Here is a 27,909-nt window from a genome sequence, read left to right as displayed (position 1 = left end):
TAAAAAAAATAAATTCCATGAGAACTACGTATCAACAGGAAGCCGAAAAAATAAAAGCATCAACTACAACAGATGCGTCAACTGAAGACATTTATGTGCCCAATATAGCGTGGTTTGATATCGCAGATCGATTTTTATAAATATGCTGTAATGATAATCAGAAAAGATTATTTCATCTGCTAAGTAATTATTACGTGTAATAATATTTTTTCATATTATCAGTGTGTTAAAACCCATTTACGGCAAAAGTGCGTAAACGCAACCAAATTGTTATTTTTTGGCACGAGGATAATCTTTTTAATGTTTTCTTTTTCTTGAAGTAAAATCTCAATAGATTCAGATTGTGGTATATGGTATCATTTTTCTTTTTCCATTTTATCATTGTGGAGTCCGGCCCTGATATCGAATAAGCACACATGCTTTTTGATCGATCCTAACAAATAGTAAATTTAACTTACAAAAACCAATCATAGTATTCTTACACTACGTTAACATCAAGTATAATAGTGTTAGTTAAGTGTGTATAGAAGAACATTTTCTGTGAGTACATATTTTTCTATTAATAAGTATTTCATAACCAAAGAATTTTATAAAACCGTCAATAAACAACACCAGTCATTGATCGACACCAATTTTTTGTCTTTAAAGACAATTACCAAAATTCGAAGCGGAACAGGTCCGTACTTAGGAAAATCAAATGGTGTTGAGAAATGGAATTCGACGTCACTAATAATAGCGATGAATCATTATCGCAATCCACATCACAAAATCCTTTATCTTACTCTGCTGCAGCTAGTAGACAAAAAGAAACAATCTATCCATCCAAGCTACAAGCAGTAGTTTTTAATTCTCTCAACGATGTTAAATTAGAAGAATACTTGCTAGCGGTAGGAGCTTTAGTTAGTCCAAAACACATTATTTTTTCATCAAGAATCACCAACAATCGTATCTGTATCTATTTCTCAACCAAACAAGTCGTAGATGAATTTTTTTCAAACAGTAGAGGTTTCATCACTGTAAACAATACACAAATTCAAGTCCGTAGACTAATTACTCCAAGTGAAAGACTCCTAATATCCAATGTTTCTCCCACTATCCCGCATAAGGTAATAGAAAACGAACTACTGCTCTTAGGGCTAAAACCAACTTCATCAATGTCATTTTTGCGAATAGGAACCAACAATCCTGAATACAAACATGTACTCAGTTTCCGTCGACATATTTACGTATCTCCACCCACAGGTCCAATACCATTTTAATAACTCATGAAGATACTACAAATCGAATTTTTTTGACATTAGACAATTTATGTTTCATTTGCAAACAACATGGCCATATTTCCAGTAGTTGCTCAGTAAATGTAAATCACTCAGAAACAGCTGTCCCAACTGCTACACTTTCAAACAGAAACGAACCTAGTACAGTAACTTCAACAGAAATGACTGCTATTATACCTTCAACAATATGCACTTCTACAAACATATCAAATAATTCAACGCCACTAACAAAAATATTATCTACAACCAACCTAACACCTCTTGATACATCAACTACAGATAATACAATGCCAGTGATATCTAAACCAAATATATCCACCTCATCAGCCCCCTCACCTCACATAGTCATAACTAACCAGCCTTCATCTTCCAGTCTAAGCAATAATTCTTGCTCGGTTAATGAACATAAAGAGAATCCAGCACCAAAAGAATTTAGCGTATCCAACGAAGAAAATACATCTAAATCATCCTCCAAACGAACTGTATCTGAAGCAATATCACCCCCGATTGAGACATCAGCTAGTGACGAAGTATTTTCAAAGCCAACTCAGAAACAAAAAAGAATAAAAACAAAAATATCAACAATACCATTAGAAACGCTAATGCAACCAATTAAAGAATTATTCAATTCCGAAAAGCAAATATTAACTTTTGAGGAAACAGTTGATTTATTTGAGAACGCTCATGGAACAAAAGATGTTATCAGCGTTATGAATAAATATACAGTAGACATTCTAGGATTTAAAAAACTCATAACCAAAATTCATTCATATACATCCGAACGCTCATTAAAATTGAAATGTACAAAGCTTAACAAAAAAATTACGAGACAGCTCACAAAAGACAACTACGAGGATGAAGAACCTGACACGGATACATCGACTGAATTATCCCAGGAGCTGAACATTCAATAATTATAACTATAACATTCAACAAACTAACAAAATTTTCTAAATCCTATCATATATATACAGACGCTTCTAAAACATCTACTGGAGTTGGGGCAGCTGTCATTACTCCAAATAGTACACTTGAGTATAAACTACCATCCTTAAGCTGTATACATACTGGCGAGCTATACGCCATCTATCAATCTCTCGTTCATATTAACTCCAGTAATATATCCAATGCTCTTATAATTACCGATTCCCTCAGTTCCATCCATACCATTAACCAACTGTACACGAAGCATCCAATTGCTCTCCTAATTAAAAAAGAACTAGCTACCATTCAAAACAATCAACCATATTGTACAATTCCTATGGGTTCCTTCACACATTGGCCTCCAAGGAAATGAAGCGGCGGATCGGACAGCCCAACAAGCCAGGGACAGTGAAACCGCGAGTGAAGTGAGAGATGTAGTTCTTAATGATTTAAAATCATTTATTAAAGTGAAAGTCAGAAATCTGTGGCAAAACCAGTGGGACAGTTCAACTTCAAAACTTCGCGAAGTGAAAACGTTTGTAAAACCGTGGAAATCTCAAATTCACAACAGAACTCACCATGACATTGTTACTCGCCTTCGTCTAGGACATACCCGACTTACCCACGGACACATAATTGGTCACACTAATCCCACTTTATGTGAAAACTGTAATATCCCACTAAGTGTTAAGCATGTACTTGCAGAGTGTCCAAAATACCAGTTGCAGAGACAGAACAACCACATCATCGGATCAACAAGTGAAATCTTAGGAGAAAATTGTAAAATTGAACACTTGGTAAAATTCCTTAAAGATATCAATGTATTTAACAAAATCTAACATCTGTAAATAAATTACCTTATGTATATGTATATGTCGCTAATAACCTCCGAGGTTGATGCGACTATTTTGTAAAATAAAAAAAAAAAAAATTTTATCATTGTTCTGTTAACAAAAATATTACTTATATTTACATAATATTTGGATTATTTCTATATTAATAACAGGTACTTTATACTGGTTATTTTTGGTACCTATTTAAAAGGTAAATAGTGCAATATCAAAACAACCGTAAACCCACACCTTTCGGCATTCCATCTTTTTATCTCTTCACAGACACCGACATGCCAATTCTTTGTTTGATTCGGTATTACGGACATCTGGTTATTTCGCTATATAAATGGGTTTATTGTTTTATTCAGACTTCTTTTACTCTGTACACCAAAAGTAAGGAGCATTTCTGACAACAAGGAATCGATATTTATACTTTGGGTATTGTTATGTATGTACAAGTATCCGTTATTTGACGTTACATTGCATGAGTTACACTACATGATAATTTAATGATTTGTGCACATGTTCATACAATTTTTTTCTCTCATATTTGTATCAGGACTGACCATTTGCAATAAATAGTTGTTCAAATGATTTGATAGTTATTTTTAAATGGTTTTTAAATGTATCTTAATCTTAATTTTTCTACTTCACTTAGAAAATTAGACGAAGCTCCAAACGCCTCACGTATCCAATTAAGAATCCAAATTTTCCTTTTTTATTTTTTATTTCTTTTCCTTTTCTGGATCTCAAGCTCATGTATTAACATATCAGCAGTCAGCAACCACTTGAATACCCTCCATAATCACTTTCACCATCTTTGCAATGGTTATTTTATTTGACGTCCAAGTAATTTACACGATCAAAGTAGCTTCCAAGTAGCGCGCACAGCGTCCAAGTTGACTTGGACTAAGTACACTTGGATGCAACTTGGATCGTGTCAACCCGCTTTAAGCTCGCGCAGCGTCCATGTTGACTTGGACTAAGTACACTTGGATCCAACTTGGAGCGTGTTAACCCGCCTCTATCTTCAGAATAGAAAGATTAGTATCAGAGATACGAAAAAAGATTTCCATAAGACATTGTAGCTTTTTGAAATCACAAGAACTTAGTTCTCAAAAATTGCTTTTACGGATAAAATTGAGTGAGATATTGTCAATTAAAGCTTGTACTAACATGCAAAAACTACCTTCACCAACCATTTCAAAGTCACCCCGTTTTGAGACTGAGCGTTCTAAAAGGATTTAATATTAATAGCCTTATAGGTCTTGTAAAAACCTAAAAAACGCTTTTTTACCAAACTTTTTAAGGTTAAAAATGAAAAAGTTAAGGTTAAAAAACCAATATATTTTTTCAGAAAAATAAAATGCAAGAAATCAAAGTGGAAGCATATTAACATAAGTTAGCGGTGTTTTTTGGATTGTGCACCTTAGATACTTATATACACGCAAAATTTGATTCATACTCTACTCATGGAACACACAAGAAGATCAGGAGGAACGGATATCCTAGTCAAGAAAGGAATTAAACACAAAGATTCACAACCCCACCACTGGTAAACATGGAGGCAACAACAATAGAAGTGAAAATGAGGCAAGGCGCAGTCAGAATAACATCAGCCTACGTAAGACCGCAAGACCTATTAATGGACGATCATCTACATGCGTTCATAAACATCGCCGAAACATCGATAATAATCCCCCAACTGGAACGATAGAGCTACGAACAGAAACGGACGACTACTAAATAGCTATATAGAAAATAACGAAGACACAGTGGCAATGGGCCCAGAAGAACCAACACATTTCCCAGGAAATGGACTTCCCACCCACATTGACATCGTTGTGGCTAAAAACCTAGGACTTCAAGCAGAACTAATCACCCTAAACGAAATAACAACATACCACAACCCCATTCTATTAGAACTAGGAACATAACATGGGAACAAACAAACCCGCCGAAAAGAATAAGAAAGAAAATAAAGTGGACAAATTATAAAAGATTAGTGAGTGAAGGAATTAATATAGTGCCAGTTATAAATAACCCACAACAAATAGAAGAAGAAGTCCTAGAGCTAGAAAACATCATCCAAGGAGCAATTAGAAACAGCACAACAGAGGAAGAAGTCGAGATCTACACGGGAAGGTTCAAAGACATACCACAAGAAGTACAAGACTTGATAAGGGAAAAAAACAGAGCAAAGCAAATAGCCAGAAGAACAAGAAACCGAGTAGACAAAACCTCGGCAAACACATTAAACAGAGAGATCAAAACGGCTCTTCGACAACACCGCAGCGAAAAATGGGTCAACTTCGTACAAGAGATGGAAGAACTAGACTCAAACATGAAAAATGTTTGAAAGCTCCAGAAAATGATAAGAAGCGACAGAAAACCCATCCCCCATTACATGGAGAAAATGGCATGGTATATACCATAAAAGAAAAAGCAGAGGTGATGAGGTCCAAACTCGAAAGAGAATGCAGGTTAAACTACCACCCAGACGAGGACGTAGACTTAATGGAAGAAGTCGAAGAGCAAGAAGAAAGACCAGACGATCCAGAAGACATCATCCCCCCAACATCACCGGAAGAAATAAATGAATATATAAAAAACAGTTCACCGAGAAAAGCGCCTGGTCTAGACGAAATAACAAATAGGGCCCTAAAGTACTTGCCTATAAGAGCTATAGTGTATTTTACAAACATAGTAAACGCGATACTAAGATATAAAATATTCCCGAACAGATGGAAAGAGGCCCATGTCATAATGATCCCAAAACCTGGCAAGAACCACACATTCCCGCAGAACTACAGGCCAATCAGCTTACTCCCAGCGATCAGCAGGATAGTGGAAAGAATTATTCTCAGCAGACTGCAAGCCGAAACACACAGATTAGAGATAATCCCAGAAGCTCAACTCGGATTCAGAGCAGAACACTCCAGCGAGCTACAAGTACTCAGGTTAACTGAGTACATAGCAGCTGGATTCAACGACAAGCAGTACACTGGAGCAGCATTTCTGGACGTAAGCAAAGCTTTCGACAGAGTATGGCATAAGGGGATCATATACAAAATGCGAGGTTATGGGTACAGCGGGGCGATGACGAGGCTAATCGCCTCGTACTTAGGCGGCCGGAGTTTCAGGGTTCGGATAGGACAAGTCCTGTCCGAGCTCGGAAACCCGGAGGCTGGAGTGCCACAGGGAGCAATCCTGTCACCTCTGCTGTACAAAATATACACCGCTGACGCACCTAGAACACCAGGTACCCTTATGAGCCTTTACGCCGACGACACAGCGATAGCGGCCAAACATAGAAACGTAGATATAGCAGTGACCAACCTGCAAACAGCGTTAGAAGACATCGAGGAATGAAGTATAAAGTGGAAGATAGCCATCAACTTCGAGAAGACGCAAGCGGTACTATACAAGAAAGGAAGACAACAGCCAGAAGAACAACTAACGGTGCAGAACAACCCCATCGAGTGGAAAATTGAAGCTAAATACCTGGGAGTCATCATGGATAAAGGATTACCCTTCGAAAAACAAGTATAAGCCACAGTCCAGAAGGTCAACATGGCAAGAGCAACATTAAGAAGACTCACAGGCAGAAAAAGTAAATTAAAATTAAAAACGAGGTTAAGATTAATAAACAGCATAATATTACCGGTATTAACATACCCATCTCTCGCATGGGAACAAGTATGCAAAACTCACAAGAAGAAGATACAAGCGGTCCACAAGAGCAGCCTAAGAGAAGCAGCCAGAGTCCCGAGGTACGTCGCTGAAAGATTCCTGTTCAGAGAACTACAACAGGTGAGAGTCACCGAAATGATGACAGACAAGGCGAGGGTCAAATTTGCGGAGCTGGAGCACCACCCAAGTCCCATACTGCGAGAAATGTTAGGGTATGACGCTTTCCACCGATGGAAGCACAAACGTCCTAAACAGCAAATAGTGGAATAAAGTAAAGAAAATAAAGGGAAATAAATAAAGTAAATAAAGAGAGACATAAAGAGAAAACAAAAGTAAAGTGATAATGAAGTAAAAATAAATAAAGTAAATAGTTCGTAGCTCGAAAACACCAAGTGCCGAAGAAACACGTAACCAAAGCGTAGGTCCAACATCACGATCAGGTAAAGTCAGCCCATAGAAAAATAGAAGGCGCAAGCCTCAAAAAAATATAAAAAACAAAGAAAAGCGTAAGCCACAAAAAAAAAATATAAAAAACATAAAAACAAAAAAATACTTGAGCATCAAGCCATTGGACTGAGCTCAGTGGGGCTTGGTACAATTACTTGGGGCCCAAGCAAGCAATTTTTAGTTCCGCGGATAAGTAATCAGAAGATAAAGGCATAGAGCGCTTCACGATGGCCTAGTTTTGAATTCGATTAGGGCACCACATTGGTTTCTTATTACCCAGGATTCCATTGTGAAGAGCATTTTGCTACGATAGTTGTGCCCCCATCGCGCATCAGCGTGCTATGGGAGGGGGGGGAAGGGATGGCCTGGGGTATTGGAGCGAGGTGGGGTGATCCCTCTTTTTACTCGGGTCAAAACACCTCGCCCCAATGAATTGTTACACCCGAATGTACTTTTTCGATAGGGTGGACATCTCACACAGGTCGGGTTGAATCAAATTGCTTGCTTGCTTTACTCATGGAACTATAGAACATATATACAAATAGGTATAATATACATGTTTGTATATGCGTGTCCGACGATGGGCACTAAAGATTATGAAAAAGAAGAAGTGTATGCGTGTAATATACTTGTTGAAAGATTTTCAACTAAACAAAAAGTTAAAATAAGAATGTATACCATGCCAATCATTTACTGACAATAAATATACACTCCATAGTATGCATGTTTCTGAAACTGTTTTCTTGTGGAATGTTTAAATTTAATATGTTTACATGGGATTGCGCCATAATTGTTGGTGCAATGACAGTTAAATAGCAATTACAATTTAGTAATTAATTAAAATTAAGCGTTGAAGCTCATCAGGTTGCAATCTGTGGTGTAAATTGCAGCAAGATGCTAAGCCATTATTTCTTGCTGATACATTTATAATAGCTCCATACTACATAAGACTTTTTGTTTTCTGGCCACGTTTGAACCATCGATCCTCTAGACTCTAGATCATTCACAGTAAAGTGAATACGATTCAGCGATGACAGCGGCAAAAAGGTTTAAATACCTGTTGAAGTAAGTCCTAGATCAAAAATAGGTTCGTAAGCAGATGCTAAACATATATATCCACAAGCTGAAAAAATTTAGATCTAAGAGATACGCCAAATGTCTTCGAAGTCGTATTGTCTATTTGTGGCCGAAAGACCTGTGACTTTGCATGTCTATCAATCTGCAGTCCAGAAAAATAAAAAACGAGAGTAAACGTACAATGTAATAGAATCCAAGTAACCCCGCCAAAAAAAGTATCCAAAAATAAAGTAAGAAAAGGAGTAAAGAATAAAAAAAACTTGAAATTTTGTGTCAACAATCTAAAGAACTTGTTCTGTTATAGAATAAGACAAGTTATCTGTTATGATTTATGTTTCTTCGTAGTTTTGAAATGTATGATACTCTTACTCATTACATTTACAATGTGTTTTAATCATACAGCGACGTACGGTATGGTTGACTATTGGTTTTTCCTTTATTGTTTAGAAATAAGATTCCCTTTCTCATACCAGCGTTACTGACCTGAAGAGACTGAAATACTTCAGATAACCCAGCTTGTTCACATTTACGTTCAAGTTTTTCTAGGATCTGCTTACCAAGGAATAATTCAAAATACTGGGTGTAAGCGAAACCTGAAAAAAATGTGCGATAAGTATTTTTGTATAAATATAACTGTTTACAGTGAAACATATTTCATAACTTTATGAAACCCTTTTTATAAGATAATAGCTATTGGTATAGCAAGGGAGCAAAGTGCTACTTTTCTTCCCGAGAATGAAGTTTACTGCCCGACGCGTAGCGGAGGGCAGTAATAATTCAAGGGACGAAAAGGCACTTTACTCCCATATTATACATATGATTTTTCCACTTCCCTCATATAACAAGCCATTTTTTCATTTTTAAATATTTTTATTATACTTTTCAAAGTCTATCGAATGAAACCAAACACAACCCCACGCAGAGGGGTGGGGGTAACTTTAAAATTTTAAATATCAACCTGGCGATATTTCGAGAAAAATTAACATGAGATCAAAAAATTGAAAAATCTGTATTCAATATTTTTTAAAAATCTATTGAATGACATCAAACACTACCACTTACGGAGGTGGGATGGGAGGTTACTTACATTTTTTGCATATTTGGATTGCTTACGTAAAAATAAGTAACTTTTATTCGAGACATTTTTTAGAATTATGGATAGATGGCGCCACAATCGGAAAAAATGATTGTTGGAAGTGGAACGCGAAATTAAAAAATGAAAGGTCCCCTCTAAACTGAAAAATTAACTTAAATTTTTTTGGTTTTAGAATCTACTCTTCACAACGCGATAGGTCCCGATAACGCTCGAGTAACTGCAAATTTAGCATACTTGCCTCCCCTACTACACTGCGGTGCCAAAAAAATCGATCCACTAAAAATTTGATCATTTTTTATGTATCGAATTTCCTAAACCTGTTGTCCGATTTAGGCGATTTTTTACCACGTTATAGCCTTATCCATTGACAATACCGCTGTAATAATATTATTCCTAGACAGTCAAACTGTCATTGCATACCGGGTGTACGAATCAAACTGTGCTTTTTTCTCAAAGTTCACATCACCCTGTGTATTATTCTATCATTTATAAAATACTGAAATTAAAACTCATCTATAGCCTCAGGTTTTCTTAATATTTTGTCTTTCGATTAATTCGCTGATCTTGGATAATAAAAAAGTTAGGTACTTTAACAACTGGCTATATTCGTCATCAGTACAGGGTGTTTAAAAAAGTGCGACAAACTTTAAGGCGTAATTTTACAGGAGAAAATAACAAAAATTTGCTTTATATGTCAGCAAACGCTTCGTTTCCGAGATACGGGATGTTCATTTTTTTTTTACAAACTGATGATTTATTTATTGCTTTAAAACCAGTTAAGATATGCAAATTAAATTTGGTGGGTTTTAAGAAGTAGTTATTGCACATTTTTTAACATACAATTAAAAATTGTATATTCACCATTGGCGTGCGTACTGGTAATATTATCGGACCCATTTGCGCGCCAATAGTGAATATTAAATTCTTAATTGTATGTCAAAAAATGTGCAATAACTACGTCTTAGAAACCACCAAATTTGTTTTGCATATTTCAACCGGTTTTAAAGCAATAAATAAATCGTCAGTTTGTAAAAAAAATTGAATATCCCGTATCTCGGACACAAAGCGTTTGCGGACATATGATTATAAAGGTAATTGTCATTATTTTTTCATGTAAAATTACCCCTTAAAGTTTGTCGCACTTATTTAGAAACATCATGTACTGATGACGAACATGGCCAGTTTACAACTTGTTAACAACAACTTTTGTTAAAGTACCTACCTAACTTTTTTATTATCCAACATAAGCGAATACATCGAAGGACAAAATGTTAAGAAAACCTGAGGCTGTAGTTGGGTTTTAATTTCAGTATCTTATAAATGCTAGAATAATCCACAGGGTGATGCGAATTTTGAGAAAAAAACACAGTTTGATTCGTATACCCGCTATAGAATAGAATAGAGAAATATGCTTTATTGCCACTGAAAATTTTTACAATTTTATGGACAAAGCTTACATACAGTCAAAAGAAAAACATAATATAAATAACAAATAACAACTACAATTTACTAAAATTAGATAAATCGTCAACAATGTACAGTATAAGATATAAAAGCCAAGACAAAAACAATTTATTGCAAAACATATATAAATTGCAAATTGAACATACAACAAATAAAATAAAATTGGTACAACATAAGGAACTGACAAGTTTATGCTACTGCGCATGGAACCCAATTTTCTTAGTTATTCATTAAGAAATTCTTCTATTGAATAATATGGTCTTTTGGATAGATAGGCTTTTGTCATTTTTCGGAACTTAGGGAAAGATGTTGCAGATTTAAGTTGTAACGGAAGATGATTGTACAGTTTCTTTGCGGAATATAATATAAATTTCTTTACTAACTCAGTGGATGGAATCGGTAAACAAATATCAAAGATTGAATTTCTGGTGGAGTAAAGATGATTGGGCCTTGATGGAAAGACATGAAGGTGTTTACGAATTAAACAAACCGTTTCTAGAATATATAAAGATGGAAGTGTTAAAATTTCGTGATCTCTGAAGTAACTTCTGCAATGTGTAGATCTTCTGAGGCCAAACAAATATCTTATTGCTCTTTTTTGCAATCTAAAAATGACATCAAATTGAGCAGCTGTACTAGAACCACAAAAAGGAACACCATATCGAAGATGAGACTCGAACAACGAAAAATATGTTATTTTAGAAGATGCTAAATTGAGTTCCCTTGAGACAGATCGTATTGCATAGCAAGCTGAGGCGAGTTTCTTACTTAACGAATCGATATGAAGGGACCATTTGAGGTTGCTGTCTAAAAAAATACCAAGAAATTTTACAGAATCAACGGTACTGATCTGGCTGTTATGAAGTGGCAAAGGTTGAAGAGCTCCTTTATAGGATAATGCTACTGTTTTATTTACGTTAAAAGAGAGTAAATTAGAGTCAGACCAGGTCTTTATCGTCAGTAGAGCCGAAGTTATAATTTCATGAAGAGATGCAATAGTTGAGTTGCTCCAAGTGATACTGGTATCATCAGCAATAAGAAAAATTTTCCCATTGATTTTTAAATTAGTAATGTCATTTATAAAGATAAGGAACAGTATAGGACCCAATACTGAACCTTGTGGTACTCCACAGACGATGTTTTTAAGACTAGAGTCAGTATCATTTGATCTAACTAGTTGTTTCCGATTATTCAAGTAGGATTGGAACCAATTCAAAGAAATACCTCGAATTCCATAGAAATTTAGTTTTGTAATCAAGATGTCGTGATTTACACAATCAAAAGCTTTGGCATAGTCGCAGAAAACAGTGGCAGTATAAAGATTATTGTTTAGTGCTTGGTAAACCTCATGTAGTACAGAAAACATGGCATCAGTGGTACATTTATTTGTTAAAAAGCCGAACTGATTTTGTGATAAAATGTTGTTGTGTGTGTGTGTGTGTGAGATCCTGGCATCAGACAAAATCTATTTGCCACAAAACATGTAAATTCTTAATTACATTAAATGATTTCATATTGTCTATTTCTAAACTATACCGCTATTTTTGAATTTCTGATAAAATTAATGATGGAATCTAGTACCGCTTTATCTGGGGAAGAAAGGAGAGCTGTAATATTTAGTGGCAATGGGCACTCGTGATGAATTAGTTCTTGATACAGAATTGAAGAAGATTGAGAGTTCAGAGAACATTCTAGAAATATATGATTTAGATCACCAATGGATACATTGTCACAACTACAGACAGGAGAGTTAAGTATTCCAATTTTATATAAGTGAGATGGAAAGCGAGCATGATTCAATTTTAAACGAGTCAATACTGACATTTGTGCTCTATTATAATTAAAGGTGAAATGAGGAATGTCTTTTGGAAGTGTAGGGTGAATTCTGAAATAAGGGTTTGTAGATTTATTTGCAATTCTTTTGTAATCAGTTTCCCATTTCCTTCTGATATTAGGTTGGAGAGCATTATTCAAATCTTTTAAATTAAATACTTTGTCCATATGGTGGCAACTGTGACTACTTTTTGCGGCTATATCCGCAATTTCATTACCTTCGACTCCGCAATGTCCTTTCGTCCAAATAAACCAAACAGTTACATTATTTTGTTTAAGATCCATAATTAATTTTTTAATGTTCAAAATTAAGGCATTTCGGAATTGGTTTATTGGGTGACCGCTAATAGCTTGTAATGCTGATTTTGAGTCTGAAATTATTGCCACATTCGTGCATGTTTGAGTTGCACACCATTTTAGTGCCTTTTCAATAGCAAAGGACTCGGCGGTAAAAATGGAACAATAATTTGAGATTCTGTACTTTTCAATATGATTTATGTTTGAAACAAAAAATGCCGAACCTGTGTTTAGCTCCGTTTTTGACCCATCTGTATATATTTTAGTTAAGTTCGACCCGAGACCATTTACAATGGATTTTATCATGGCTTGGTTTAAGATATTACAATCTGAATACCGAGGGAATATGGTGATAGGTTTGTCAATTATAGAATCGAAACTGTGTGCATACAATGGTATTTTATTAAGTTTAACAATATCATTTTGAAATAAGTTTGTATCAATAAATGCATCTGCCAAAGGAGGAGAGTTTTTCTTTTTCCAATAATGATTTGTCAAATTCTCAATTACAAGAAAGTTAATTTTTGCGATCAAATCACTGTTGTAACATCTATATTTTAATAGACTTTTATTTGCTAAAAACTGTCTTCGAAAACTAAGAGGAAGTTCTTGAGACTCTGCCAGAATGGCATGATTTGGTGAAGATGCCATTGCTCCCAAACATATTTTCAGAGCTCTATATTGTATTCGATCAAGGGTAAGTTGGTTCGTATTGGAGGTAGAACCATAGAGAGTACACCCATAATCCAAAATCGAGCGAATATAAGACTTGTAGAACATTAAGGAAATTTGTTGATCCGCGCCCCAGCTCTGTTTGGAGAGGAAGCGCAGAAGATTAATTCCCTTTTCACATCTTTGTTTGACATACTTAATGTGACTGGTCCATAGAAGTTTACTATCTATAATTATACCTAAATATTTATATTCTTTAACGATAGGAATAGTGTATTTACCTATAGAGAAATTATCGACTAACTGATATCTGTGCCTTGTGAAACACATCACAGCTGTCTTTTCTGGTGAAACACTAAAACCCATATCGTCGAACCAGTTTTGTAACCTGTCAAAAGTACGTCTTAAGTCTATCATGCAGCGATCGTAGGTATTATGGGTGACATAAATGCATAAATCGTCCGCGTATTGAATAATTTGTATGCCATCGCTCATCAAATCATGCAAGTCTGCAGTGTATAAGTTAAACAAAAGGGGACTTAAAATAGAGCCTTGCGGAAGCCCGTTGTAAAGTACTCTTGGACCATGTAAAACGTTATGACTATCTCGCAAAAATACTTTTCTATTAGCAAACAAATTTAAAATATTTATAGAGACTCTTTTATTGATGCCAAACGTTACCATTTTTGAATATAATATTTCCAAATCTACCACATCATAAGCCCCTTTAAGGTCCACAAAAAGACACAACATGTAATTATTTTTTGATAGACACAATTGAGCATCTGTAACTAAATGGGAGATTGCATCAATTGTGCCTATACCTCTACGAAATCCATACTGATTTTTTGGTAAAATTGATCTGTTTTCGACAAAATGTTCGAGTCTAAATTTTATAAGCCTTTCGAAAGTTTTTGTAATACACGATAACAATGAAATAGGTCGGTAGGACGAAGGTAAGTCAGGTGGTTTCTTAGGTTTCGCTAGAAGACACACAATTATATTTTTAAGACTATCTGAATACTTTTGTTTCAACCACCAATCATTAAAAATTTCTAAGAGAAGAAGTTTACCACTTTCAGGCAATTTATTTATTATCGTATAAGTAAACCCGTCAAGTCCAGGTGCAGTATTTTTTGATTTTTTTAAGGCTAATTCTAATTCCGAAAAGCTAAAATTTTTTGAGAAGGTGTCTGAGTCTTGATGGAAGTGAAATTGATTAATGTTGTCGTTAAAAATTGGACCTGCAGCAGATGAAGGAGCCAATGTATCAAGAACTTTTTGAATAAGGCTTTCGTCTAATTGTGGTTTTCTTTTTTGATGGTGTTTATTGCAAATAGATCTTACAGTGTTCCATATCTCAGTCAGAGGAGTGTTTTTATTTAATTTATTCAAAAACATTTTCCAACTGTTTTTTTGTTTAAGTTTGAACGTACGTTTGACATTAGCAGAAATGTCTTGATATTGTAGATAATTGATAAAATTACCTTGTTTTTTAAACTCGCTGAGAGCTTCTTTTCGTTTTTTAACAATCGCAGAACATTCCTCATCCCACCAATAAGGTCTTGGTACAGAAGGTGTGAAAGATTTCTTAATAGGCATAGATTTCGATGCTGCGACCGTGATTGCATTGAGGAAAAATTCGATTTTGTCTACCGAAGTTGAATTCCTATCTAAATTATTGAGCTTACTAATTTCTAATTCAAAAATATTTCCAAAAACAGACCAGTCAGCACGAGAGTCATTCCATTTTGTTGATGGGTTGATGACAAAGGAGGAGGGATTGATTTGAATTTCTATATTGATTGGGTAGTGATCTGAACCTAATGAATCTGAATCTACTGACCAAGCTATACGGTCGGCTAAAAGGGGAGATGTTAGAGTTAAGTCAACGGCTGAATGATTACTAGTTGGGGATATTCTTGTTGGTGTTCCGTCATTCAGTGTAATTATTTCACAATAATCCATGGCCTCCACTAATATTCTACCATTTCTGTCGTCTGCAATTGGCCCCCACATACCGTGGTGAGCATTAAAATCTCCCAGAAAAATAGTTTTTGCAATATTAAACTGACGGAATAGGTTGATCCAGTCATTTATTTCTATTCTAACATCTGATGATCTATAGATTGATACTAATGAGAGATTAATTTTGTTCAAAAAAACTGCGCATGCTTCTATACTGTCATCGAAATTATTATTAATTTCGGATTCTTGGTAATCTATTCCCTGTCTGATGAAAATACCTACGCCACCGTAACCATCTTCACGACATTTATTGATAAAGTTATATCCGTTAAGTCTAAAATGATGACCGGATGTGAGCCATATTTCTGATAGAACTATTATATCTGTATGGTAGTTGTTAATATGATGCATAAGACTGCCTTTGTTACTATAAATGGATCTACAATTCCATTGTAATATAGTTAGTTTTTCTGTAATATTTTTAGTAGCCATTTTCACTATCTGTGAGAATGGATTCTAAATTATCTTCATTATTATCGAATATTGTAATGATATTGTCCCTGATTTTATTTAATTCAAATTTTCCTTGATTATTTATTATATTTGTAATTAATGAATATATCTGTGAGATAAGTTTATCTCGACAAAACATGAAATTATTCTGTTGTGGAGCGGGTGTATATGGAGGAAGAGAAATTTGTCTTTTTTGATGGGAATTTTCTAAATCTGAATTACTAGTGCTTGGAACCTGAGAAGAAGTGTCAGTTCTTCGCCTTTTAATTGTTTTTGATTCTAATGCGGTTGAATTTGATTTTGGTTTATTTAAAGGAGCATAATAAATTGTTTTGTTTGCTGGTGCTAAATCGGGAAAATTTTCAAGATTATTTAATATATCAAACCTATTGTTGGTATTAATTTTGGCATAAGCTGGATTGTTAATCGATAATTCGGCATCCTTAAAACTTTTATTTTCGAAAGCCATTACTTTTTTTATGTCGTGTTGTTTTTTGTACATTGGGCAATCTCTTGAAATTGAAGGATGATCAGAAGATTTACAGTGAACGCACATTTGCAACTCGGAATTACATTCAGCGGAAGAATGCTCATTTGCACATCGAGAACAACGAGATTTGCCTTTACATTGAACGATATTGTGTCCGTAACGTAAACATTTTCCACATTGGACAACTGGATGGATGTATGGTTCTACAGGGAAATTAACCATATTTATATTAATAAAGGACGGAATTTTATTACCTTTAAAATTTATTACTACCAATTGTCTATTGACAAATTCTTCTTGTTTGGTTTCAGGGTTTATAATTTTTCGTTTCATTCTTCGCACTTCCGCCACTGGAACTATAGAATTAATTGCTTTTTTCAAGTATTCTTCAGTAAAAAAGGTATCAACGCCACGTATTATGCCTCGTTTATGCGTGAAAAATTTTGGAATATAAGCAATCAACTTATTTTTTGTTAGTATTTCGTGATTAATTAATAAATTAGCGATTTTGTATGTTCTAAAAATTACCTTAACACGTTTTAAACCTACCGAATGAATATCAATAACATCATTTCTAAATTCAATTACTTGTTGTAAATAAAAGCCAATTCTGATAGGAAAAAGACGACCAAGATTCTTATCAGTATGTTCCAAAAATACCTGATACGGACCTGCATCCGTTGGTTGATATTTATTATCAAAGTCATATTTTTCGAAACCTGAGGATACTGTATCCATTGAAGAAACATTAATTTGATTATCATTGTTAATTATTTGAATATTAGTATTTAAATTAACCGAGGGCGGACCAGGACCGCCCCCGTTACCTGACATTTTCTGTACAGCAAATCTGTCTTCAAAACTCTAGTTTTCCGCAAAGTACCACAAAACACAAACTATTGATAAAACTCTGCACGTGGAAACAAGGCCGGAATGTACCAAAAAACTGCCAAAATTAATAATTCTTTGGGACGAACTCCAAAAAACGAACACGACTTTGACAGTTATTTTGACGTTGTAAAATGTTGTTATCAACGATAAAGGACATAAGTCGAGTTTTAATGAATCTCTCAATAATTTTGGAGAGTACCGGTAGTAAGGCAATAGGTCTATAGTTGCAGGCATCAGATTTTTCGCCACCCTTATGAAGAGGAATAATAATGGCTGTCTTTAGGCACTCTGGAAATTTACCTTTTTCGAAGGAATCATTAATTAGTGAGAGGAGGATTTCCAACACATTTTCTGTGAGATTAGAGAAAATTTTTATAGATAGTCCATCAGTACTACAGGATGATTTGCTTTTGATACAATTGATTGTTTGGATAAGTTCAGAGTTATCGACTGGTCGTAAAAAGAATGAATTCGAGACCTGTCTTGAATTAGGAAGATAGGAAATAGGATCTTGTTGCGGCAAAATTGTTGATGTTATATTTTTACTCACATTAACGAAGTAGTCGTTTAGAGTTTCAGGATTTGGAAGGGAAAATGATTGAGCTGTGTGAGTTTTATTTCGAAGATCGTTTATTATAGACCAAGTCTCTTTTGCAACACTTTTAGAGCTTCCCAGACGATTTTGATAATAGGCTTTTTTAGCTGACCTGACAAGTTTTAGATATGTTGTCCTGTACTTCATGATATATTCAGTGACAGCAACATTGGTAGTAAATTTCTTGATGTATAGTAGTGAACGCATATTCTTAGCTGATATGCGAATACCTTTCGTAACCCAAGGTTTCCGATGTTTTGGCTTAATAGGAATTAAACGAAATGCCTTATTAAAGATGTGGAGAAGCTTATCTAGAAAAACACTGAAATTATAGTCCACGTCTATAGAAGGAAATTGCCACTCAGAAGTTAAGCATAAATTTTGGAATTTACGAAAATTCCGTGCGGAAAAAATCCTACCTAAACGTCGGGTTTTTGAGGAGGTTTGTTGAAGATGTTAAACTTCGTATACACTGCTTCATGATCAGATAGTTCCGCATTAATAACTGTAGAGCAGACATCAAGGGGTGAGAAATCTGAGACAATATAATCGATTATGGTAGATGTAGTTTTTGTAATCCTTGTAGGAGAATCAACGTGCATTGAGAGACCATACGATTCAAATATGTTTGCCAGGGACACTTGGGTAGCACTAGCAGCAGCATAATTAATGTTAAAATCACCGCATAGAATTTTTCTGCTTTTATGAGGCAGGTCATCTAACAAATTTAGCAGGTTCTGAAAAAATAGTTCCACGGTAGAATCAGGTGATCTATAAATGCAAATAATGTAAAGATTAGGATTTTTATTATAAACTAAGGAAAACTCAAAGAAGGATTCACTTAACAAAAAGTCATATTTTGTTACCAGAGAAAAATCATTATTTCTAGAGAGAATCAGGGTGCCTCCATGAGCCGAACTTGGACGATCATACCTGGCAATTGTGGTATATTTTTCTACAAAAAAAGGCTCGTTAACTTCAAGCCAGTGCTCTGTAACCGCAACTATCGGAGGAAATCCTAATTCCTCCAGAAACAAAAATAATTCATCAGTTTTATTTCTTATAGAACGAATATTAATCAGAACCATGCCAAAGTTGTCATCACTAAAATAATTTGAGGTTTCTAGTCCCTCAGAACACGTCGTGTTGTTTAAAAATTTCGCTTTGGAGAGCCAGTGGAATAATAACTTCGGTGACATTCCCTTGACTTTTGTAGGTGTATAATTCGTTCCGAAGTTAGATAGGACCTATAAGCGGCAAGATCAGCTTCCACTTCAGCTGGACCAATTCCATAGGCATGGTTAAATTCTAGAAGAACTTTTCGTAGTTCTTCAGTCTTAGTAGGTAATCCTTCGGAAGCCAAAAAGAGTTTCACGCTGGTGTTGGTATATCCGTCATAAAATACAGAAGCAGGCTGATCGTGAAGAAAAGCAAGATGTAGTTTAATTGCCTTTAAGATGTCTGGTTCCCTTAATCTTGCAAGAAGATATCGACTGTTCGAGTTATTAGTTAGTCTAACTCTTGGTGGTGTTAAAGGATCCAAATTTATGGATGGTTCCAAAGTATCTTTCTTAACAAAATTGATATGGGAACGGAAAGGCTCTTGAGATTTGCAAATTTTGATGGCCTGCTTGTCTGTAAATATATTGGCTCTTCAACTTCATTTTTGTTGTTGCTTGGAATGGTAATTGGGTTTTCCAAGCTAACCTGGCTTCTGATGTACTTCGGATTCATATTTTCTTCAGATGAAGTCTTTGATTCAGAGTGTGGTGATTCTATAGACCATTTAATGTTGACACCAGGTGGCCAAATTTCCTTATTAAATAATAAGTCGATAGATGGTTTGGATTTTATGCCTATTTTGAATGAGGAACCAGTTGCTGTGTTGGCGTCTTTAGGGAGAGCGTAACATCTAATATAATCCTTGATACCTAGCCTTTCTTTAATGTAGTGTACTATTTGTATAGGGGTGTATGCTGCGGTTAAATTACTGATAACAACAAAATGACACTTATCTTCTGAAACTTTTGACTTTCTTTCTGGACAGGTTTGGAAATGTTGAGGGCCTTCAGTTTGGGTGCTTGAAGTGACATACACTATCTTTTTTTTAGGTACCTCTTTTTCAGTTTGTATAGTAGGTAGTTTGCTGGAAAGATTACTTATCTGATTAGATATTTCGCTGATGTTTTCAGATAGCCTTTGTAATCCCAATTTTATCTCGGATGAATTTGAGTCTTCAACTTGAACCTTAATAGTATCATCGGAACTGCCGAAAAAAACTGACGATATATTGAAAATATCTTGTTGCATTTGCCGTACCGATTTTAAAAGATGTTCAGGATTCATTAGGCTATTTAATTTATAGATCTCGTCAATTTTTTTTGTAAGGTAATCCAATTTGCCATCTTTTTTTGTTAATAAATCGTATGTCTCTATAAAAACGGGCAAATTATCAGTCAATTTTTTAGTTAGTTGAATTAAGGCATTAAAGTTCTCATGAGGTATCTGATTTTTTGATAGATTTGTTATTTTTTCATTTAAATATCTGAGGCTAGGCGAATCACATAGTTTACAGAAAAATCTTAGATTTGAATTTTTTGGGTCCAGGAGAGTTTTGGTGATGGTCTTGTTGTATCCAGAACAGTGCATACAGAAATTTCGCTGACATTCCCCAAAACAACGAAGCTTATTATATTTGTCATTTTCGGGGAATTCATGTAAACAATTCTCACATTGGTAGTTTGCCATAGTTATGGTCAAGGTCCATTTGCAATATTTAACTGGGTCGTTGATAAACAAAACATAAAATAAATTAAACAAAGCTGGTGCAAAACTTACAGTTTCGTTCACTGCAATAACAATAACAAAATAACAATAACACACTCATGTATGTCGACCGCTAAACAGAACAAAAACAAAACGTGTTAACACACCGACGATTCAAATACGATTTGACTGTCTAGCCACAACATTATTACAGCGATATTGTGAATGAATAAGGCTATAACGCGGTAAAACATCACTTAAATCGTACAATAGGTTTAGGAAATTCGAAACATCAAAAATGACCAAATTTTTAGTGGATCGAGTTTTTTGCACTGCATTAACTATAACAACTTTGTGAAACATTATTAATTTAAATAAATTCCCATATATTAATTGTATGCGGTAGGGCTCCCTGTGGTTTTCTTATCTTCTCGAGCATCCGAATTCTAGAATTTTTAAGAGACTACTTATTTAAAACATAATATCCTTAACGCGGTTACAGCAAAACCAGACGGACTACGCTGCAGCGCTACGTTGTGGATCCACAAATAATCCAGTCTGGTTAGACCGGCCTAACCTTGCATTAGGAGTTGTCCCAAATTTTATTTTTTTATCCTTAGGGGGTCAATAGTAGTGTAAATTTAAAATGTCGACTGAATTCCGCGGTTGCATTAGCCGCCATATTGATTTTAAAGGAGAACCGTTTTTGCTCAATATCTCCGCCATATTCAACTTTTTAACAAAAACGGTAGGAACTAAAATTATTGGAAACGCAATTTCCTACAATTGTTTTCCCACAATTTTTTTATGCGATCAATATTCTCCGAGTTAAGTAGGAAAATAATGGAAGCGGAGGGGAAGCATAATTATTGAATTACTCTGGGCTAATTAGCAAAATTCATGGAAAAGTTATTTACCAGCAATTTTATTGCTGGAATCGAATTATAAGATCCTATATATTAATAATATAGGTATGCAAAGTCCGCAGATAGTGTACTACTTTTTTTATAAACAAAATGGCGCCAACAAATCGTATTTTTTTCAATTATTGCTCTATAACTCCGAAGATTTTAATTTTACAACCAAAACACCTTAATAAAAATTCACCGCAATTAAATTCTGCATAGAGATAGGTTTTTCACGATTTGCTCCGACGAAAATTTTCCTCGGAAAATGCGGGTTTTCCTAACAAAAACTCTAATTTTCAAATAAAGTTTTAAGTAAGTAATTATTAATCAATAATTAAATAACTTAGTGACATCAAAGCTTTCTTGGTATATATTGTAATTCCAGAAGCTGGTGAAAATTAAACGAAAGTTTTAGCAACAATTCAATTGTTAATTAACAAATTACGATCGCAATAATAACCAAAATAATCATGATACATTGATCAAGCTTATAAAGATTATAAAGATGAGATGCTTATTTAATATTTTATCGACAAAATATAAATTTTTCTTTTTTTTGCATAATCTTTAAATTTTGAAAAAAAAATAGTTATAATACGCTGGTCTAATTAGTAAAGTACAAATAAAGGTTATTTACCACCAATTTTATTGCTGGAATCGAATTATAAGATCCTATATATTATTAATATAGGTATGCAAAGTCCGCATATAGTGTGCTACTTTTTTTTTAAACAAAATGGCGCCGACAAATCGTATTTTTTTCAATTATTGCTCTATAACTCCGAAGATTTTAACTTTACACCAAAAACACTCAAATAAAAATTCACCCCAATTTAATTCTGCATAGAGACATGTTTTTTCCCGATTTGCTCCGACGAAAATTTTCCTCCGAAAATGTGGGTTTTCCCAACAAAATCTCGAATTTTCAAATAAATTTTTTGGGCCAGTAATTATTTATCAATAATTTTATAGCTTGGTGAAATAAAAGCTTTCTTGTTATAGATTATAAATTCAGAAGCCGGTGAAAATGAAACGAATATTTTAGCAACAATTCAATTGTTAATTAACAATTTACAGTCGCAATAACAACCAAAATAATCATGAGACATTGATCAAACTTAAAAAGATTATAAAGGTGTGATGCCTATTTAATATTTTGTCGACAAAATATAAATTTTTCACTTTTTTGCATAATCTTTAAATGTTTAAAAACAATTGTTATAAACAAATTAACATTTCTCAGAAATTGTTTATTATATTCTAATTTAAAAAAATACTTAAAATGCGTATTTCATAGGTCTTGAAAATGAATGCTTTAAAAAAATTTTCCAACCATTTGCAAAAAAGTTATGAAACAGCAAAATAAATATACGATTGCTCCGTTGTTTATAATTTGTTTTAATTGTTTCAAGCTTAAAAGTGAGTCTATGGTACAACCTAATTACTCACAAAGAATGTCAAAAATTAGTGTAATGGTTATATTTTAATCAAAGATTAAAAATACTTTTTTTTGTAATTTTTAGCGCAAACGTAGGCCTGATACAGAGTCGGAGCTAAAATGTTCACTGGAAGCGACTGACACGCAGCATGCATTATTTATTAAAAGTGTACATCACGCGGCCGGTCGTCGCTCCGAGTGAAAATTTTAGCTACAGTACTGTGTTACTCTACTTTCGCGCGTGTAAATTACAAAAAAATATATTTATAATCTTTAATTAAAATATAACCATTAAACTGATAATCAATATTTTTTTGTAAATAATTAGCTTGTACTTTAAACTAACTTTTACGCTTTGAAGGAATTAAAAAAAATTATAAACACAGTAGTAATCGTATGTTCACTTTGCTGTTTCATAACTTTTTTACAAATGGTTGCAAAAAAGTTTTAAAGCATTCATCTTAAATATATTTAAAATGCCCATTCTAGCTATTTTTTTAAATTATAATATAATAAAAACTTTCTGAGAAATGTTAATTTGTTTATAACTATTTTTTTTAAACATTTAAAGAGTATGCAAAAAAATAAAAAATTCATATTTTGTCGACAAAATATTAAATAGGCATCTCATCTTTATAAGATTTCAAAGCTTGATCAGTGTATCATAATTATTTTGGTTATTATTGCGACCGTAAATTATTAATTAACAATTGAATTGTTGCTAAAATATTCGTTTAATGTTCATCAGCTTCTGGAATTATAATCTAAACCAAAAAGGCTTTTAAGTCACCAAATTATTTAATTATTGGTAGATAATTACTTATCTAAAACTTTATTTGAAAATTAAAGATTTTGTTGGGAAAACCCGCATTTTCCGAGGAAAATTTTCGTCGGAGCAAATCAGAAAAAACCCGTCTCTATGCAGAATTTAATCACGGTGAATTTTTATTTGAGTGTTTTTGTTGTAAAGTTAAAATCTTCGGAGTTATAGAGCAATAATTTAAAAAAACACGATTTTCGTGCGCCCTTTTGTTTATAAAAAAAGTAGCACACTATCTGAGGACTTTGCATACCTATATTATTAATATATAGGATCTTATAATTCGATTCCAGCAATAAAATTGCTGGTAAATAACTTTTCCCAAAAATGGCCCATTCTCCGATAATCAGCCCAGACTAAATTGTCTCATTTATTATTAATTTTACTACATAACTGTACATAAAGAAAAATAAAGAGAATTATATTTTATACAATTTTTGAAACTTCCAATGAAGCACCAACCAAACTAAGTACATAAAAGACATAAATAATAACTTATATGCATTAAGTCCACTTAATTTCATTAACTAGCGGGTTTTATTGGTTGAATTTGTCTGTCGATAATTTAGTTTCATGTCAGCTAACATATTTTAATATTTCAACAATTTTTATTTAAATTTTGGACCCCGTTGGGTGGAATTTTCCCATTCCCTCCCTCTTCGAGCCGCCACTGGTTCTCTCGAAAAATTGTAGTAAATCGTAATTGCAACAGTTTCAGTCCTTACACTTTTTGCCGAAAAGGTGAAAATGGGAAAGATATTGAAAAACAATTGCTTTAAAATCAATCGGGTCTTACACTCGCGCATTTACCGCATACGTACTACCTTAAATATTGATTTAATCAAAAAAATGAAAGAGATCAAAATAGTACAAAATTTAGTTCTCTTCATTTTTGTATAGGTTAAAATTTGTTGTAAAAATAATAATAAACGAGATAATTCAATAGATCAATAATTATGCTTTAACTGCCACTGTTTTTCCCCATAACTCGGAAAACATGGACCTCACGAAAAAAGTTATAATAAACATAATTATAGAAAATCATATTTTCAACAATTTCAGTTTATATATTTTTTGTCGAAAAGTTGAAAATGGCGGAGATATTGAGCAAAAACAGTTCTCGTTTAAAATCAAGATGGCGGCTAACGCAACGGTCAAATTCAGTCGAGATTTTAAATTTATACTACTATTGACCCCCCATAAAGATTAGAAAAATAAAATTTGGGGCAGCTCCTAATGCAAGGTCAAATGGTATCCCGACTGGGCTAAAAAGTAGTTTCCGATTATTTACCGTGGGTTCTTATGTATGTAGAGTGGACGTTACTACACCCCAGACGAGCGACGTGAGTTTCACCCACCTCGAGGGTGAAAAAATTTACGTCCAAAAAATAAGATTAAGTCCGGAATTCGATATACTGACTAATTCTAAAGCAACTTTTGTTCTATGCAGTTTTTTCGCTAAGTCAATATTTTTCGAGTTATTTGAGAGTGAATATGTTCATTTTTCAACAAAATAACCAAGTTTTTGGACGTTTTTTTGCAAATAATTCAAAAAGTAAATATTTTGTGGAAAAAATATTCTTAGCAAAAATATAGCCTGTAAAAAAGTGAAAAAATGATGTATGTATTAAATATTTAGACCTAGAAGAAGCAGAGTTATATCTAATGAAAAATAGGTTCATATTCGTCAAATGCCAAATCGAATATTTTAAGGTGAAATAACCTAAAATAAATTATTTCTTGGGGAAAATTCATTACAACTTTTTTAAAGTGTTTAAAAAAAGCTTTATTTTTTTTTATAAAAAATCTCTAGCAACAAAAGTAAACAAGTTGCGCTCAAAATAAAGTTGGTCAATATAAAGTTTTTATTTTTGAAAAGGCTGTAGTTGAAAGGGCTTAAACGAGTCACTAATCACGAGTGTATGCAAATTTAGACACAAAAAATTTTAACCAATATTTGTCTTACAGAAAAACAAAAAAATACAAGATATTCAGAAACGCAAAGCCGACTTTATTTATTGTTTGAGATTTTTGGTACCTCTAATAATTTTTAAGTTATTTTGAAAAAAGCATTTTGTTCAAATTAGAAATTTTACTTTAAAACCGATTTTTTCCAAAAAATCGATGAAACTTACAGATCATATAAAACAACATACTTAAATAAAGCAATTTGTGAAGCTATAACGATTAATTTCATTTTAATTGTTAGTTAGGGGGTAATTTTCCCGATTTTTTTGGCAAAACAAAAGGGACCAGCAGTATTTTGAGCGTAACTTGCTTAAATTAAATTTGATGCTAGAACCTTTGTTTATAAAAACAGAAATAAAGCTCTTAGATATAATGTAGAAAGATCTAGAAACATGTAATGAGTTTTCTCCAAAAAGTGCTTCATTTTTTGGTTATTTCACGTTGACATATTCTATTTGGAATTTGGCGAGTATAAACCTATTTTTCTTTAGGTATAACTCTGCTTCTACTTGGTCTAGAGACTTCATACGCACACCATTTTTTTTTTCACTTTTTCACAGGCTATATTTTTGCTAAGAATGTTTTGTTTTTAGAAAAATACTTACTTTTTGAATTATATGCGAAAAATTGTCTAAAAATGTGTATGTTTTCTTAAAATATCAACATATTCACTCACAAATAATTAGAAAATTTTTGACGTAGTGAAAAAACTGTATAGAAAAAAAGTTGCATAGAATTAGTCAGTTTATCGAATTGCCGACTTATTTTGAACGTATGTTTTTCACCCCCGAGAAGGGGTGAAACTGTGAAACTTACCCCAGGGCAAAAGCACACATCGGCAGAATATCACTTTTTTTACATGTTAGCTATGAGTATGCCAAACATGTCAATCCAAACGGTTCTTTAAAATTTAGAGCAAAAACCGTCAAAGAATGTACTATGTATATTTTAGTAAGTTACAGGGGTAAAAAAAAGAGAAAATTTATTATTTTTAATTTCAAATATCTCATTCAAAAGATACATTTTGTTCATTCTAAGGGACTTTCGGCACTCTGTAATAATGTATCCACTTTTTTATTCTGTGTTTAACTTTTTCAAAAGTATTTATTAGTTTTCTTACGATTCGAAAAAAAATCATGCATTTAAAAAGCATTGTAGCCGAAATTTTGCGCCTACGCTCTTAATGTGCATTAACTTATTATATTATTATTCACATTAATTTTTAATATAACACATAGTTAATATTTCAGTACGATAATAAAAAATACTCTAATGAACAAAACGTATAGATTTAATTTTCAACTCACCTATCAATAAGATTAAGATAATTTTTCCAAGAAGCTTCATAATTTTGAAAAGTTTAATTCACTGGAGTTAAAAAAATTATTACAACTGAGCGAAACCTAAGAAAACTATTTGGTTACAAAACTATACCTTCTTCCGTTTTAGAAGTTTAGAAACAAAATCCAAATCACAGCACATTACGTGAACCAGCTAGCTGCAGAATGATATTTTTATTATGAGTATTGAAAGATAAGAAAACACACAAAATTCCCCGTATAATCAGTACAACCAGGTCAAAAATGACGCAAGTATTAAAAAGCGGTCGATTTAAAATACATACCGTACATTGTTAATGATATAATGCTGCCGTCCGTTAGCTAAAACATCGCTAAGCCACAGCGACCGATTTTGAGATATGAGCAAAAAAGAGGGGGAAATTTTCAAGACATTGCTACTTTAAAACTATTTATCGTAGAAGTATGTATGTTACTTCGAAAGGAGCGTGTTTTAATTCTCTTCCAATTAAATAGAGTTTCAAACAAAATTTACTTATTTTATGGTATAAAAAAACAATAGAAGTGGTTTTAGCTGTGTCATTTATTATTTATTACATATGAAAACCTTTACTAAAACATCACTAACCATACTTTAATGA

The 27,909-nt window shown here is 33.4% G+C and overlaps 1 protein-coding gene across 2 annotated transcripts in view; it reads right to left on the bottom strand.

Moving 5' to 3' along the window:
* The window catches only part of LOC114335892 (27 kDa hemolymph protein-like), a 70,948-nt gene extending 43,354 nt beyond the window's left edge, over positions 1 to 27,594 (bottom strand). Inside the window, exons 1-2 of one of the 2 annotated variants that reach the window (XM_028286175.2) lie at positions 27,278 to 27,594; positions 8,735 to 8,844 (exon numbers count right to left, since the gene is read on the bottom strand). In XM_028286175.2, coding sequence (XP_028141976.1) covers positions 8,735 to 8,844; positions 27,278 to 27,317 — 150 coding nt within the window. In that variant the 5' untranslated portion in view covers positions 27,318 to 27,594. The remainder of the gene's footprint in view (positions 1 to 8,734; positions 8,845 to 27,277) is intronic. The other variant, XM_028286176.1, reaches the window with a different exon arrangement.
* Between the last annotated feature and the right edge of the window lie 315 nt (positions 27,595 to 27,909).

Source organism: Diabrotica virgifera, chromosome 2 (assembly GCF_917563875.1).
Source record: "Diabrotica virgifera virgifera chromosome 2, PGI_DIABVI_V3a".
Taxonomy (NCBI): domain Eukaryota; kingdom Metazoa; phylum Arthropoda; class Insecta; order Coleoptera; family Chrysomelidae; genus Diabrotica; species Diabrotica virgifera.
This window is presented reverse-complemented; position numbering and strand designations above follow the sequence as displayed.